Here is an 18,299-nt window from a genome sequence, read left to right as displayed (position 1 = left end):
TCCTCCTTCCTCCAGGGCCAATTCCAGGCAGTTTTGATGGGGGTAGGGAAGGTTTAGCTTTTTCTCCTTGTTTTGTGGGGTACCTCAAGGCTCGATTTTCTTCTCACTCTTGTTTAACATTAAGCTTACTAATGGATGAGGTCATCCTTCAGCATGGAGATAGGTATCATCAGTATGCTGATGATACTAGGGTATATATCTCAATTCTTGGTCAGCCAAGGAAAGCTGTTGAGGTTCTACATCAGTGTCTGGAGACTAGTGAGGGTCTGGCTCAATCTTAGCAAGACTTAGTGGCTGTGAATTTTGGAACTGCCTGGATCTGGATATTTTCCATCTTGATTTTGGATGGGATTGCATTGCCCTAGACAGACCCAGTGTACAATTCTGGGAACCTCCTAGGCTCACAGCTCCTCCTTGATGTACCTTTGAACAAATCCTTCTTGTTTACCAATTGTACCCATTTCTGGATCGGAAGGCCCAGAGTCACTCATGCCTTGGTCACATCTTGTCTGGATTATTGCAACATACTCTATACAGTTTTGTCCTTGAAGACCATTTGAAAGATACATCTGTTCAGAATTCAGTGGCACAAGTAGTTATGGATGCATCTCAGTATGCTTATATAGCACCACTACTTTGCAAGCAGTAGTGTTTGCCAATGGGCTTCCAGGTTAAATTCAAGGTATTGCTTGTCACCTATGAAGCTCTTCATAGTACAGGGCCTGGCAATCTGTGGGGCCATTTGTCTTAAATTACCACTGCCTATCTGATAAGACTTGATAGGGTTGGTATGCACTGGTCCTATCACTCAGGCAGTGTCATCTGATGGGACCCAGGAAATGTGACGGTAATGAACACTGCCTGCCATAGAGAGGTGTTAACATTTCCTTTATCTTATTCCAATATACTTGGGGTTGCATTTGAAAATGGCCCAGAAAATTTAACTGTGACAGAACAGGGGAACTGGACTGCTAATATGGATTGGTCAGTACTTTTGCATCTGTTCTGAATGCCTATCCATTTCTAGACTCAATTCAAGGTACCAATTTAAAGCTCCATTCTCCTGAAATGTTTAGCAGCTTTTCATGCTCCTAGACCAACTGGTGGGATTGATCTTGGGACAGACATTGTTTTGCAGTGGTTCTAGTCCTTCATTTTTGCCCATACCCAGATGGTGGTGTTCAGATTTGACCCCCTAGGTTACTGTGGTATTCTGGAGATTTCTTTTTTGTTCCCCATGCTGCTCAACATCTGTACAAAACCATTGGGAGAGTTAATTCAGGATGTTGGAGTGATTGATTGATTAAGTGCTATCAAGTTGCTGTCAGCTCTTAGCAACTACATAGATAGACCTTTTCCAGGATGATCTGTCCCTAGCCTGGCTTTGCAGATCCCCCACCAATACACCTGTTACTGCTGTAATTGAGTCTATCCAACTTGCTGCTGATGGTACTTATTTGTTCCATTTTTCCCATCATTATGGATTTCTCAAGGGAGATGGATCTTCACATAATGTTTCCAAAATTTGATAGGTTGAACATGATAGTTTGGATGGGGTACCTTCAATATGCTGATGATTTCCACCTCCCTTGACCCTTGCCATCTAACTCCAAGGAAACAATTGGTGCCCTTGAATATTGTCTTAGTTTGATCATTGACATGACTAAGGAAACAAAATGGAGCTCCTGTTGATTGGTAAGAAACTGAACTTGTGTTGAATTGCAGGTTGTTGTAGAAGTGGTAACACTCACTTTGATAGAGCAGGTCAGTAGTCTGGACTCTCCTTCATCTTCATCTATCACTGGATGTGGAGGTGAAGACTGAGGCAAACAGCATGGTTGCTTATTTAAGGTTAATACACGAAGTATCACTGTTTCTGAATTGGTCAGATTTAACAAGTTGTGTTGGGTACATGTTTCAAATGTGCTTTACATTAGACTATGTTTGGAAAATGCCCGAAAGTTGCAGTTGGTATAAATATGCCATCTAGTCAGTCAATTAATGTAAAGTTAGCAATTGCTAAATAAATACTTTGGAGCCATGATACCTGAAGAGATTCTCTACTCACATTAATGTATCATGACATCTGAGGCCCTTTTCAAGAAGCTCTTGAACAACATAGATTGCTTCACTGGGAGAGTTAGTTATGATTCTAATCTATATTAATTGCATTATTATTGTAGTCACTGGTTTTATCTTGTCTCTATAATCCTTTTTACATTGCTTTTATGTTACTTTCCTGTTTTAATATAGTTTTACTCTTTATATTTTCAGCTGAATATACAATGTCCAGAGAACTTGTTATTTGATAGTACAGTTAAATAATAACAATAATAATAACAAGAACAATAATAATCTGAACCAGTTTCATGTAATAAGTAATATATCTAAGGTATTAAATAATGAGTAATCCTCCAAGTTTTGAAATGCCTACAACTGCTTATAATTTATTTTATTAATCTTTTTCCTTTCTTCAGAGGCCTCCATCCTAAGTTATGATGGCAGCATGTATATGAAAATTGTTATGCCTATGGTCATGCATACAGAGGCCGAGGATGTGTCCTTCCGCTTCATGTCCCAGCGTGCTTATGGTCTACTGATGGCCACAACATCACGTGATTCAGCTGATACGCTACGGCTCGAATTAGATGGAGGCCGTGTCAAACTCATGGTCAATCTAGGTATTGTACAAAGTTTCCCTCCCCCATCATTTGGCTTTTAATTTCAGCTTGTTTTGTTTTCTTGTCTGTCTCCCTCCCCACCCTCCCCCTACCTTGATCTGATTGATTTGAATTATAACTCTCTGCTAAAGTATTTTTTTGTAACAATATTAATCATGGAGAAAGAATCTCTCCAGCCATCATTGCATGCAAATTTTATGTTACTTCCTGGTTATGGATAATGTGTTTTGTTTTTAAAGTCCTTTTTAAAGCTTCCTTTCTTGTTCTTAAACTGGTTAGTTTTGTGTAAGACATGCTGTTTGGTCCATCTTTTGATCAACCACACCCTCATTGATCCAGCCTCTCTGCGACTATTCAAAACAGTCAAAAATAAGCTATGATGATAATGACAGAGTCATAGATGAAAGGTTCTGATACCCTTTAAGAAGCGAAGGTTTTACATTTCGAATATTCCAGTATCATCTGTACTGCTTTCTGTGCTATTAGACAAAGATTAATCCTTATGTTTTAAGGCTTACTATACAGTGTGCCCCATTTCAAAAAAAAGCACCAATGGAGAATAATTTTTAAATATAAATGAATACATGCTAATTAATTTGAGGACCTATTCAGAAACCTCCTCTTGCCCACCCCAGGCAAGATATGTATATATATATATATAAAATCTACAAATTAACATTTGTAGGCAAGACAAGAATATTTTCATCTAACTTTTACACTAGTATTTCACTGTGCTAAAATATCATATAAGTATCTTTTCTCACCTAGCCTAACCATTAGCATACCTACTACACTATTACAGCCTGTCTTCAGAAAGTACAACAGAGATGCATTTCTGTTAGACTTCTTAGATGGAGTTATTTCCTTTATATTCAACGTCCTTAACTCAAGGGGACTAGGAGAATTTGGGATATAGATCTGCTCCTTTTTCCTCTGATATTATATTGTTTTAACTGGTTAATAACATTTTTTTCCTTCTCCAATCTTTTAATTGAAGGAATTTCATAGAATTAATTTCTTGGAAAAAAATGGCTTTATTTGCTGCCCAAAAGTAGCATATTATGAAGGGATAGAGAGCCGTATAGTTAATATTTCTCTTCCGAAAGGCTAAAATGTTCACCTTTTGTTCTCTTGTACTCCTCTGCCTTAAAAAGAAGCTGAGGGTTCTAGTAGGAGTCACTGCTTCACATTCTGCAGTTTTTACTTGAAAAGCAGAGCTATACCCCCAGAATTTCTGTCAGCTTTTCTGTGTTGGGTTTATGACTTAGTACCTGTGATGTTCCAAATAACCTAACCACAAAATATCCAAATGGGGTGTTTTCAGGCCCATGATCTTCAAAGTATGTATCATGCAAGTACATTGTTTGGAAAGACTCTTATATTCTCCCACTCATTTATATAAGACAGAATGGAAGGGTAGAGCAGGAATATGAACAGGAAATTCCTATTTAAGAATTTCTTTCCTACATCCAGAGGAATGTGAGAGAGTGCCCATATGAAAACACTTTGAATATTTCTCTAACAGAGAAATAACAACAACAGCAACCCCTGAACTTCCTGTTTCTGTCAATTCTGAAATGATTACTTGGTTGCAGCATTAGAAACCACATAAGATAAAGAATTGTCCTTTAGCAGAGAGATTTTTCTCTACCAAAACATGTTCCGTGTACATATCATTTAGGGCTACCATTTAAGCTGTTTCATAAGCAACTACTTTTTCCAAATGTAGATATTAAGACTACCATGGTCTTTTTTATTACCTATGACTAGGATTTTGAATCATATTTTTGTGTTAGAAGACTCCAAAATGAAGGCCTGCCTGCCCTTTAGTAAGCAAAATAAATTCTAGTAAGCCCAAATATCACATCAGCTATGCTTTGCTTGCAGTCACTGCAGTATTTCTCCAATTTTATTGCAGTCATGCATATTCTGAAGGTGACTTCCAGAATAATAGCTCAGCTATGAAGCAAGGAAGGTGGGAAACCTTTTCAGATGGCATTTTACCACCCTCCCCCCCCCCCAAAAAAAGCATGAGACAGAGATTGAATATGAGACACGGTTTCAGAAATTCATTTCAAGTCCAAGCAGTCCAGAGATAGGTTGTGCTAGGGAGGTTTCTTCAAACCTTAGTGATAGTGTGAGTTCTGAGATGTTACTGCATTAAGGGAGCCAACTTCTAAGCCTTGCTTATCAGTAAAAATTCACATTTGATAACATCTGGTGAAGAATGGCAAACTATAAAATATTGTTGATTTAGAATACCTTACAATGGGAATCTGAACATTTTTTCTTGCCAGAAATACATAATGGCAAAGTCTGTTTTGAATGGTAGCAAACATTATTTTGCTTGCCCCCCCCCCAGCTTTTCTTTTTTAATTTCCTTTCATGTCTCTAACCCCTTTTTTCTGTGATCTTTTTCACACTGTGAATCAAAGTTGTAAAAACTTCTTTATACCCCATCAGTCATGGTATATCAAAAGATGGTATTCAACCCTTCAAAGGCCTGAAGCCTGCGGCCCGCACAGCAAACAGCCCTGCGAACAGAGTGTACAGAGAAGCCTGCAAGGGCTGCCATATCCCTCTGTCCACCACAGCACCGTTTAGCAAAAATGAATCAGCAAGGAGAATGTGGTCAGTTTGATTGGGGAAGGAGGGAGGAAAGAGACTGTCATGTGTTACCACTGGTTCTTTAAGAAACTTTAAAACTTTTCTCGGTGGATAGTTGGAACACCATATTCTCTGGTAACACATTAAGCTCTGGAAAAATTAGAAGTCTGTATGTGATAGATCTAACACTACTGTTGAGAAGATAGAGAGGAAAGAAGGAAAGATGGAAGGAGAGAGAGAGAATTTAATGAGCCACAGTCCCATACATGACCAGAATTTACCCTGCTGCTTAAGAGCACATGCTGAGAGTGACAACATAGACAATCACACTAAACCAGTGCTTGTCCTTCTCAATCTTCTTCTTTATCAGATTGGAACTGCATTATGGTAAAGACTTATCTTTAAAGGTCACTCAGCTTCTGCATCACTTATTGATTGCTTTGTGGTTGGCGGACAGGGCCGGATATGCATCCAGCTTTATTCACAGATTGATTAGATATTTATTTATTTATTCAATTTATATGACTGCATGGTGATTCTGGGTGGCTAACAACAGTTAAAATACAAAAACAACAAGAAAATAAAATACATAACTGGCAGCCAAGGTAAAAAACAATCAAACAATTAACATAACTATCTTGTGGGTTCTAACTGACAATCGGACTCCCATGCCCAGGAACTTAACCATGTTTTCAGGGCCTTGTGAAAGACTGGTAAATTCAGGGCCAATCTAATCTCTTGGGGAATGATGTTCCAAAGGGCAGGCACCACAACAGAAAAGACTCAATCCTGGGTCTCACATGATGGCATTCCTTGATTCATGGGACTCATAGTTTGCCTCTCCTGCTGCTAAGGAGGAGAGATAGAAATGATAGGGGAAGGGTGGCCCCATAGATAACCCTGCCCCATTCCATGAAGGGCTTTATGGGTGATCATCAGCACCTTGAATTGCACTTAGAAGAATACTGGTAACCAATGCAGCTCATGGAGCAGAGATGTAACATGAAAGCCCAGTGGAACACTTATAATTGCCCACATTGCCACATTTTCAATCAGCTGCAGCTTCTGGATGTTCTTTAAGGGCAGTCCCATATAGATTGCGTTGCAGTAGTTCACTTTGGAGGTGATTAAGGGATGAGAAACTGTGAGCAGAGCCTCTTAATCCAACAATGTGTGCAACACAAAGTTGTGCAAAAGCTCTCTTGGCCATGTCTGCCACCTGTTCCTCAAACTAGAGCTGTGTCCATGATGGCCCCCAAATAAAACACTGGTTCTATTTCAGGTAGTGGAACCCCATCTAGAACAAGAGACAGGAAGTCCATAGAACGTGGAGGCCCTAAATCCTGAAGCCATTCAGTTTTGCTAGAGTTGAGCTAAAGCCTATACTTCCCCATCCAACCCCCCACCACCTACAGACACCAAGACAGAGCCTCCATGGCATCACTTGATTAGCCCAGGGTAGAGATGTAAAGCTGGGTATCACAGCATACTCCTTGATGTCAGATGACCTCTCCCAGTAGCTTCATGTAAATGTTAAACAGGAGTGGGGAGAGTGTTGAGCCCTGAGCCACAAGGGCTATGGGAGAAACCTGGTTGTAGCATTTATGGCAATTCTAAGGGTACAGCTGCACATCACAATCTATTGTTGGGATTAACAAATGCCTGAATTCCAGTGATTAATCAATTGCAGAACCCCCCCAAAAGATTCATTTTATGACATGAAAACAAATGATGAAAACTTCAGGAAAAAGTGGTCAGCAAATTCCAAGGACTGGGATTGTAAATGTTAATGAACAAGTAGGAAGAAGCTTTTTTAGTATCTCAGATCAGTGGTGACAGTCTAAGCTTCTGAAAATGTAAATACATTTCTCAAATGAAATTTTAGAAACTTAAAATATAAGCCAATCTACATTCTATTTTATAACTCTCAAGTATAATTAGTCTTTCAGATATAATCTCTAGTGTTTTGTCATTCTCTCTCTCTCCTTCTCTAAATCCTCTTGGCACCCAGTTTTGGGGATTTTTTATCCTCATTGCACCCACCAACACACATCTATAAAAGGGATATAGCCACTCCTGTATGGTGATCGTACTAAATGCTCAAGGGCTGTTTGCTCCCACTTTTCTGTTGCGGTTGACGACACATGACAAACCTAATCGCACGAAACCAAACCCATATTTTCTTCAAGATATGCTGGCTAATACATTCTCTGTGGCATCGTCACTTCTGGTTGGTTTTTTTTTTCCCTGATCACTCAGATTCTTTGTTTTCTGCTCTCTCTTTTTTAAATATGGATTTTATTATATTAATTAGAAATGTTCCTTTTCAAATTTTATTTGAAAAAAAAACCCTCTAACTTTAGCATAGCTAGCTTTAACTATTTTACCTGAGCCAGAGGTCAACCTTGATTGACCAAATTTTTGGCCAGTGAACAGCAGAATCTTTTTAACATGATATTGCTGAATATATGAAGAAGTGGCTCTTACCGTTAACTGTCAGTTTGTCACAACATTTTTTCAGATAATGTGTTCTCAATCCAAGAATTAAAGGAGGCATCATGCTTCTGGTCTTGTGATCAAGTATTTGAAGCATATGTTTTGCTCAGAAGAGACTATGAGTGCTCAAAACGACTTAGCTGAAATTCTATTTTTTTTTTTTTTAGAATATTAAGGAGTACTAACAGGTACAAATAAATATATGTGTCACTGTAATTTTTTAAAATGTGTTTGTTTATGGTTTCTCCCACTTGTAGTTTCTGAAATATCTGAGTGAAGTGCAGGGGGTTGTCAAAAATAATCAGATCTGCCACTGCACTGCCTATTTCATCTTCTTCCTGAATGTTGTAGATACATCATTTAGTTCTAATATTCAGGCAGCAAGGTGAAACAGGGCTCTGAAGGGCTGGCTGGATGTTTTTGTATCAACTCTCTCCAACCAATCAAAAATATCAACCCTCAAAAATGCAGTGAAATCTGGGCTGGGCGTTCGTGCGGTTAGCAGTTTGCAAGTGGCCATTTTATGATAGGTGACAAGAAGCAATATGTTAACCCTTTCTGCAGCATGAAAAATATTGGCAAGATACATTTTTTTCCTGCAAAACATTTTAAGCTACCACACAGGAAATGAGTATACACTGAAAGGGCTAAATATTGCATTACTAAATATTTCCAAGCTAAACCTACAGTTATATTCTCTTAAGGAATGTGTTTATACAGATACACTAACCATTCAAAAGACACATTGTAAAATTTGCTTTTAAGCATCAAAATGTATTAAAAGATCCTAAAAGGACTTTAAAAATATACATCATTGGGGGGAAAGTGCCTGTGCTTTAATAACATGTCAACTATATTTAACTAGTTTTTGAGTAGAATCACTCAAGTACTTTCAAAACATCATTTTTCTTAAAAAATTGAATTGTCAAAGAAAGGTACTTCTTTTCTGCAAGCATCTCGCATGTGTACATACACACTGACACACACACATAGATAGAGAAGCAGGGAGAGTTTGGGAGTAGTTTATGGATCTGAGATTTTTGTAGTATATAATGTAGATACAGAGCCATTCATGAGCTTCTACAGAATGTACATAAATATAAAATGGCCACATCTCTTTGCGTGTGTCTGTCCCCGGAAGGGTGGACTGATTGTTTTTGGATGTCTGCAGCTGTTACCTTGAAGGATGCAATTTCATCTTTCATTTATTTTTCCCCATCTAGACTGTATCAGGATAAACTGTAACGCCAGTAAGTTTTCCCTCAAGTTTCATTTTGTTCTATCTATATATGTCTATTAAACAAATTAACATTGTTTCTTTGCTGTTTTATAAACTGTTCCTTCTTTTCATTAAAAAAAATGTATTAGTAACAAGAACTTTAGTAGATGTTGAAACTGGTGTGCATTTGTCATGTTTGCAAGTGATGTATGTGTCTGAGAGAGATCTCTCTAGGGGCAAATGAATTATTATATTCCCTGGCTTCACAGACAAGTGTCCAGGGAACAGGAAGAATTGAAAACGTATTTCAGTAGCTTTCTGCTGTCTTGGGAAATGTTTTTAAAGGCAGTTTTGATACTGCATAGAAATCACAGGTACTGTATACTCTTTTCCACTATTAAAAAAATTGTGAAAAGTATATAGTTTAGGTCATAATAGTGACTGCTTCATCTGATATTTCAATACCCATTCTTTTAAAAAATTATACATGTAGATGAAGAAGCAAATCATGTTTTTAGGTGGGCAGTATCATAGTTGAGTCAATTTTTATTATAGTTAGGCAAAGGCTCTTGGAAATGTTTTTGAAGAAAGAAAGCCGAAATGCAACTCTGTATTCAAGAAGGTTTCCTAACAGAATAAAACTAGTGTTTAAAAATGAAAATTACAATTCTAATAGAAGTTAGCACTTAATAAGATCAAAAAACATATTTTTCCATGACTCTGACACCATTTCAGGCAAAAGAATCACCATAACAGGAAACAGTTACTCTTAGGATCTGAGAAGCTGCAGCAGCAAATAAGGCAACTCTAAACATGGTAAATGTTTGAAGGGCTGCTCTAAAACTTCTGCTCTGCCATCTTGATTTCAGCAACAAGAAGAGAAGGTTGATACTCCTTTAACTCTCTCCACATGCTATCGTTGACCAGGCTGTTTGAAACTAAAATTAATGTTCTCTGCTCCTGCCACTGGCTGGATTAGGTTGTTAGTTTAATAAATTGCCAGCAAACATGCTTGCTAGAAATTCTAGGAATAATAGGAATCCAATAAATAGACTGGGAGGACTCTGGTAAATATCAGAAGCAAGAAGGTATAAATTATGTAGATATGTATGAAATATCAAGTAACTAATAGCTTCGCCTATTTGCCCTCCACCCAATAAGATTATGGTCATTGAGTTTAAATTGGCATAACTACTCCAGGTGTTTGCTGCCTATATAACCCCAAAGTCCTTGTAGATTCTGTTGCCCATTCCTGTAACTGGATAGTTTTATACATATGCTTCAAAACATGTCCACTGATGTTCTGTGCTGTTCATATTACTTCAGCCTAATTTAACAATTTCCTACCCTCCAGTTCCTGTTGAAGTATTTCCTGCCAAGAGAAAATCTGTTATTATAATACAAGGATTAAAACTAAGATTAGGAAGCAAACCTTTTTTCTCAGATGCAAACCCCTCAATAAAAGTTTGTAAAATGTAAAAAGGATTGTATTTTCATTTATAGTTATTGATTTGATTTGTATGGCTGCCCATCTCATCTAAGTATGAAGCAAGAGGAGACTATCACGGGGCAAAATGCTCTTTGCATCAAACATTTTGATCAAATAACTGTTCATAACTGTTTCATCAATAATTATATAGATGTTTTCATATTTATTTAAATGTCCTTTCTATGCAGAGATCCTATATCTACTTTGCATATATTGCTTATAAGCTAGCTTGAAAACTGTTTATTATTATTTTTTAATATGTCTGTTTTAGCCACTTAGAACCATGGACACACTTGTTTCACTGTTGAATGTGCTTGTTCTTCAATATTCAACAGAAATATACTCACATGTGGGAGGATAACTTTGGAATATTAATGGTCTATTCAATATTTGTTTATTAAAAAAAACCACTTTGACATGTGTAGACAAAATGGCTAAAGATGAATATTTTTCTGATCTTGAAGTTGTGTGTGGAAATATTGGGAAAGCCTCAGAGAACATCAGCCATTTTGATCTCTGATCATTTTCTCCCCGTTTCCCTACATTAGGAAAAAGGCAAGTTAGACTCAGCCCTAGTAATGCCTTAGGTAACTTTCAGGCAAGAGATTTTAGTATCAGATAATGCAGTCACTTTATTAACTAAAACTGTAACATAAGATCTATGATATAACAATAGCCAAAATCATGTTAAAAAACAAAATAGCAGTCATAATGAAATTTAATGTTCTGTTACAATGGCCATCAAGAATTCTGGCTGTTATTGCTCCAGTGCATGACAACAGGTAAGGTACTAACTTTGATTTCCATTATTCGGTTCATATATTGAAAGAAGCGAGTAATATGAGCATGCTATTTTATGTATTGATGGTTTATATTCCCTGAGAATACCATTCTGGATTTCTTTTTCCCTACATGTCTGGCTTTTCTTTGTTTATTCTCTTGCTATGTGATGAAAACCATGAACTAGGATTGAAAAAGGAAAAAAAAATTGATCTACAAATGTGAATATATTAAAGGTAGCATCACTTTTTTTAAAAGATAGAGTTCATTTGTACTGGTAGTATACCAGGCACTTGAATTGCATAGCATAAAATGTCAGCTTTATTCCTTGAAAATGTATGTAATACTTCAATCACTTTGCAATGAATAGCTTTTGAAATAAGTGATTATGCACTAATGCATTCAATGTATGTTGAATTGCTAGTGTAGAATTGCTAGTGTAGACATCAGTCCTGTGCACTTTTATCTAGGGATAGATACAAGTTTTGAAAAAGCTTAGTTCTTAGAGAAGTAGCATTTATCCTACTGTAAGTATTTGCAACTACTTACATGCAGTGTCCTGTGTTTTCATAATATTGCATATCATAACTTTGTAGTAAATGTTGAAATCAAACTAAGTGGTTTGATTCCTAAGGGCCAATTTAGAGCAGAAAATGGTTAAATTACATCTATGCAGATACATATACATAGGGGTTTTCACTTCTAAATCACTCCTACCAAATTAGCTTTTTCTGGGAAAAAGAAAAGCCATCAAAATTCAGTTTCACTGAATTTGGTTACACAGATTTGCAACTCATACGAAGATGTGTGTTTGGAGACAGATTTTCAATGCAAATACACTGATGTTTAATAGCGATGGAATGTTGTTTTGCGTTGTTTATATTATAGAAAGTCAGAGATGGCCCAGTAAAAAATATTGAGTTGTATTTTCTTCCGTTCTTCTGATCACTTTGCAATTGTTAGTTGTGTTGTTACAGTAGCTCTTTTTTTTTTCTGTGCTTTATTGCACAAGGACCTAATTGTGTATGAGGTTAAATCAGTTTCTGTACTTTTAATTATCCCTAGTATTCATAGGGGTAAATTTATTTTCTCTCATGAATACCCACAAGGGGACCATCAGTAAGCATGACACAAGATGGGGATTTTATCATGCTAATTACCTGTTACAACAAGAGGCACTTAGAATATGCATAGGCTTGCCTTTAATTGCCTGGTAAGGACCTTTTTGCATGCGGATGTCTTTCTGACTGGTATGTTAGGTGTATCTCCTTTTATGAGAAAAAAGTAGACATGGAATACATTTCCAGCTGTCCTTCCAGATGGATCTTGCTAGTATAGTATTTAGGTGCTAAATAATAATACATTAACATAGCATTAAGGATTTGACAGGAATGTGTGAAGTGTCATCAGACTTTAATCATATTTTTAATAGATGATGGATAGATAGATAGATAGATAGATAGATAGATAGATAGATAGATAGATGACAGATAGAGCCTTTGAGTCAGTGTTGAGCTCTGGTTTTCTTGGCAAGATGTTTGGAAGTGATTTGCCATTGCCTCCTTCCTAGAGTTGAGAGGGACTGGCCCAAGGTCACTCAGCAGCTTTCATACCTAAGGCAGGACTAGAACTTACATTTTCCTGATTTCTAGCCTGGTGCCTTAACCACTACACCAAACTGGCTCTCTGTATAGGTTTGTAAAAAATAATAAATAAATAACTATGTTCTATCTTTTTGATAGCAGAACTCAGGTTTCTGAGTTTCTGACATTCTACAGCTCTTTTATGTAGGTGATTATAGCATTCTGGAAAGAAGAAAACTCTTCAGGACAGCATTAGCAAGCCATTGAATGGAGAGCCCCAGCATTTACCATTTACATTCACCCAGCTTCTATTGACCAAGAAAGATACCATGGTCAAGGTTGAGGAGTGTCCTTCCATTCCATGTAGAAAAACCATATACTGTAGTCATGTTCCCAAACCTCAGATGATACAAATACCAGGATAATCACAGCATTAATATGTCCTGGTCTATATTCTTCTGTGAAAAATCAACAGACTGGCACTGTAGGGAAGGAATAATCAAGCTAGCTTTCTCCCTGTGAGTTTGCTTGATTTCTGGCTTCTGGTCATCAGTGTAAATTACTTCTTTACATGTGTACCAATTTTGTTTTGATATAAATTAAATTGATTGTCAATCACTAAATGCAGTAAAAAAGTTGAGGAATAATCACTTCATTATTAAATTAATAGGAAATTACTTCAAAGTAAACATAAGTCCCATGTCCCCTTCTACTTAAAATAATAAAATTAAGACACTGTTTTAAACCAGAAAAAGACAGAATTAAGTACAATGTAACATGACTGTATAATTAAAAATTGATGATCTCTGTTCTGTCAGACATAAAACAGTGCGGAACACCATAAGGAAAGCTACATTTTCACCTGCTAGTTGTGGTGTGGTGTGTTGTTGTTTTTAAAAAGGTCCAGATGGCAGCTGTAACCACCTAAAGCCCCACTCCTTTTTTTTCAAGGGACCAGCAGAGATGAAGTTTTTTTCCTAGTCTATCTGGAAAGTAAATTCCAAAATACTGACATGGCCTCAGAGAAAGATCAACCTTTTCAGTTACTGCGTGCACGAATCAAAGGAAAGAGAGTGACACAAACTTTTTTTCTGACATAGTTTTTTCCTGTTTTTAATGTTATATCTGCATTCAGAGGTTGACAAGACGATTCTTCTGCTGTTAAATATATATTGCACTGAATTTAAACAGTCTTGCATTGAATGAATAAGTTCTTTCAATCGTTATTTAAAGAGACAGGTGTTCCTAAAATTTCAGGAGAAATAATTGCTTTCTTCCAGCTGTCTCTTTTTGAAAACATGTATTTTATGTGGTAGAATTTCACTAAGAGATATCAATACATTATTTTGGAAAGTTCACTGGCAATCATCTCTATTCAGCAGTTTACCATGCAAGATAAATATTATACTATACTATTAAAAAAAAAACAACTAACATCCAGTTATATGGTCAGGAATAAATATAACTGTAAACCAAACCAATGCGGGGAACAATCTGTTTATGATACATTTATGCAGCTTTTAAATATTCATATCCATAAGAACCTTATGAAAGAGAATAGAACATCTTTAATTTTCCAAGTAAATTTTATTTTCCATTTTGATGTGGTGGAAAGGCTGCTTTCTTGAAGCATAAATATAGTGTATACTGTAGCTATGTATATAAAACTATTTATCTAATAATCTGATGGCTATTTCCCAATAACCCTATCCTGATGTTGGTCTACACATGAATCAAAGACTGGGGGATGTAAGTGTACACATAGTTCTGCTCCAAGTATGGTTGTTACAAATGTTTATACAGTTAGAAGTGAAAAGATATATGATAGTAATCCTGGTGATCAAGAAGGATCTAAGAACATAGCTTACAGTCTTCTTTAACTCTATACGTGAGCAAGGGGATAGCTAATATTTGCATGATTGCAACAAACACAGATAGAATGCATAAAGTAAAACTAATTTTGGGGGGAGGTTGGGGAGATAGGAAGCTGTTTCACTTTCTCTTGTTATACTTATTATATACTTGTTATAACACTGAAAAATGTGGGGTGTTTTCAGCTTCATTACTGATGTGGATACATATGTACACTCAAATGAGATGTGAGGATATTTTGTACATCATGTAGCAAGGAAATAGGAATTTTTCACATTATACATTTTAAAAAGATGTTTTTTGTTCTGTTCTGTTCTGCTGGAGAACAGAAAAGCTTAATCTCTAGTCATTTGCTCTTCATTATGAAGCATTCAAAACTACTGCTTGTTGTGATTCTTGTTTGATTTTTTTAAACCTTGCCCATTCCTCCTAAATTAATTCTGATTTAGTCCAATAATATGCTTCCTTAACAAGAATTAGCACAGTTTCCGGTCCTGATGTGTGAATAATATGACATATAGTCTTAAAGATCCTTAAGTATAAGAGCCAGTCTGGTGTAGTGGTTAAGGCACCAGGCTAAAAACCAGGAGACTGTGAGAGTTCTAGTCCCGCCTAGGCACAAAGCCAGCTGGGTGACCTTGGGCCAGTCATTCGCTCTTAGCCCTTGGAAGAGGCAATGGCAAACCACTTCTGAAAAAGCTTGCCAAGAAAACTGAAGGGACTAGTCCAGGTAGTTGCCAGGAGTCAACAATGACTTGAAGGTGCACGCACACACACACACACAAGCACACACACATACTTTTTCTTTTGAATTTGATGAATTGGAAGGGCCCCTAAGACCAAGGTCCCCCCCCCCCCCGATTGCATTGAGGACCTTAAAGACCTGGCTGTCCTCCCAAGCCCTGAGCAAGGGTATCTGGAACCCCTCACTGCACCTTGGTAGTATATGTTTTTGTGTGTTGTTGGCCAGATTCACTGTCTTGTTCTTTCTTTTCTTTAGTTTGCTTTTTGTTCCCTCTTACCTTGTTCCTTCCTAGATTGTATATTTTTACTTTGTTTGCTATATTGTGAACTGCCCAAAGTTGTTCTGGAATCGGGCAGCACCAGATGAAATAAGTGAATGAACAAACAAACAAATACATAAATGTTCGTTTCTCCTCAATCAAAATTAAAGCACATTTAACAGATGCTGTCTCACACCTGCTTGAGCCTACCCAATAGCGGGGAGCTCACTACTTTGCCTGGTAATTGCTCCCACTAACAAACCTCTCTTACAATTAGAGGTTTTTCCTAATATTAACCTAGAATCTGCCACCCTGAAATTTAAGATTAATTATTCCCTATTCTGTAATGCAGAGAATAGGTCTTTCCTTTTTTTCTGTGTAACAGACTTTCAGCGTCTTAAAACGTGCTATGCCATTTTTTGCTCACTTGTCATTTCTCGGTAAATGTACTTTGTTCTCTCAGTCTCTCTTTGTAAGATTTAATTTCCAGTCCCCTGATCTTTTTCATTGCCATTCTTTGCACCTCTTGTAATTTCTTGGAAAATATGGCATCCAGATCTGGGCATAGTGCTCAAAATGGGAAGAGTGTAGTGAAATTATTCCATGATTTGAACCCTATACTTCTTTTAATGTAACCTAAAATTGCATTTACCTTTTTAGAAGCCACATCACATCACATTACTGATTTGTACTCAAGTGGTGATCAGCTACAATTTCAATATCCTTTTCACATATATTATATAACACCCCCCCCCCTCATTTTATACCAATGCATCTGGTTGCTTTTAAATAAGTGAACAACTGTATTTTTATTAAATGTTATTTTTATGTTCAATACGTTTCCTAATCTATCAAGATAATTTTAAAATTTGTGTGTGTATTAGCTATCTGCCCAATTTTGTGACATCCACAAATCTAATAAGCATTATCTTGACCTTTTCATCCAAGTCATTAACAAAAATACCAATGAATATTGGGCCCAGGATGGAATCCTGTGACAGGTCATTTGTTACCACACTCCAACTGAATAACTATTACCCAAAAAACAATTTTTTGGTATGGATTTCAAGCCAGGTGAGGATCCACCTAACAGAGATCGAGGCTGTGCAAATCCTCCCAAAGAAATGCTTCTGAGTATGTGTGAGTAAATACAAAACAGCTGTTTTGTAATGTTAAAGCAGCTATATCTTTTTCCAGACTTATGTAGCTGATTTGGATGCTGCTTCTCCCTGTATCTGCATGCATGTGCAAGTGGCCATGCATGCACGTACAAGTGATTATGGCCAGCAGCAATTTGTAGACCAGATACTGAAGCCTGATTTGAAAATAGATAATGCATATGTACTCCTGAATGTTCTGAAGCACCTTTTCTGAAGGATTTGCACAGTCTTAGTAGGTTGTATTTAACAAGCTTCCTTATCAAATATCACGGGATACCTTGTCAAATGCTTTGCTGCAGTCAAGCTGGATTGTGTTCATAGCATTTCCACCATGTACTCCTAGAATTACATAATAAAAATGAAATAAGGTTAGCCTGACAAGACTTGCTCTTAACAAATCCATGCCAATTTCTAATTATCATTGCAGCCCAGGGTTCAAGTCTCAGGCCCTTTCCTCCTGCCCTTTTAAGTCAACAGACTTTTGGGCTTTCTTTGCTCAACTCTGGGGGTTAAAGACATCACTTCCCAGTTTACATAATAATTGTGAGTAGTCTGAGAATAATTGTTTTCCACCTTGCTGGCTTCAGCTCTCGTGCCTTGCTTTTGTTGACAATGTGTGGCTGCTTTCTTCATTTTCTTTTATAATGATTTAATTTCAGAGTGGTTGGCTATATTCCCACCCACCTTTTATAAGATGCAGTCAGATAAATATATTCAATTATAAAGTCCAAGAACATGTAAAATAGAGAATAGTAAAACAAAATGGAATGAAATCTCCAAGTCCTTATATATTAGCTACCAGTAGCAATGACATTTTCAGTAATAATGTTTGATGATGCTGGAAATACCTGCAAATTATACGTCTTACCAATGATTATCTCTGGTACCACTAATATTTTTGTGATGTCCTTCAAGCACCTAGGAAATTGTTTTCCAAGGATTTCTCACTTTCATCTCAAAAGTGAAAAAACACCTTCCACATTTACAATGTGTCCATGCAAATTGAAATATTATTCAATGGCTTGAATGTACTAATTGTTCTTTAGGGCTACATCTAGGGAATAAATGAAAAAAAAATATTTCAGAGATAAAATAAGATTGACAAAGGTCACTTGTTTGGGGAGTATATTAATTATTGTAAACTGCTATTGAAAGATCTAAGCAACAGAAAACAGATCAACAAGTTGTGTTTCTATACATGTGCAGGTACTTACACAAAAAGATAGAAGAATACTTAGGTGAAATTGGTGCATCTCAGTATAGCAGTATTGAGCCTTGTCCCATCTAAGCATAAGGCACTTTTCTTTCTTTGGTCTGTAGTTTAATTAGGGGTATTAATGGGAAGATTTATTATTATTACAAGTGGAACCTGCAGCATGGAGATTTCCTGTCTAGCCCTCCACTCCAG

At 36.8% G+C, this 18,299-nt stretch overlaps 1 protein-coding gene across 1 annotated transcript in view; it reads left to right on the top strand.

The window, feature by feature from the left end:
* LOC103049494 (neurexin-3) overlaps window positions 1–18,299 on the top strand; it is a 217,048-nt gene that overhangs the window by 98,551 nt on the left and 100,198 nt on the right. The window contains exon 6 of the mRNA XM_088146730.1: window positions 2,478–2,681. Coding sequence (XP_088002856.1) covers window positions 2,478–2,681 — 204 coding nt within the window. The remainder of the gene's footprint in view (window positions 1–2,477; window positions 2,682–18,299) is intronic.

The sequence above is a fragment of the Python bivittatus genome, unplaced genomic scaffold (genome assembly GCF_059951505.1).
Source record: "Python bivittatus isolate LINGU-HERP-01145 unplaced genomic scaffold, Pbiv_v1 ctg000480_np1212, whole genome shotgun sequence".
Lineage (NCBI taxonomy): Eukaryota > Metazoa > Chordata > Lepidosauria > Squamata > Pythonidae > Python > Python bivittatus.
The sequence above is the reverse complement of the archived record's forward strand: the minus strand, read 5'-3'. Positions and strand labels throughout refer to the sequence as shown.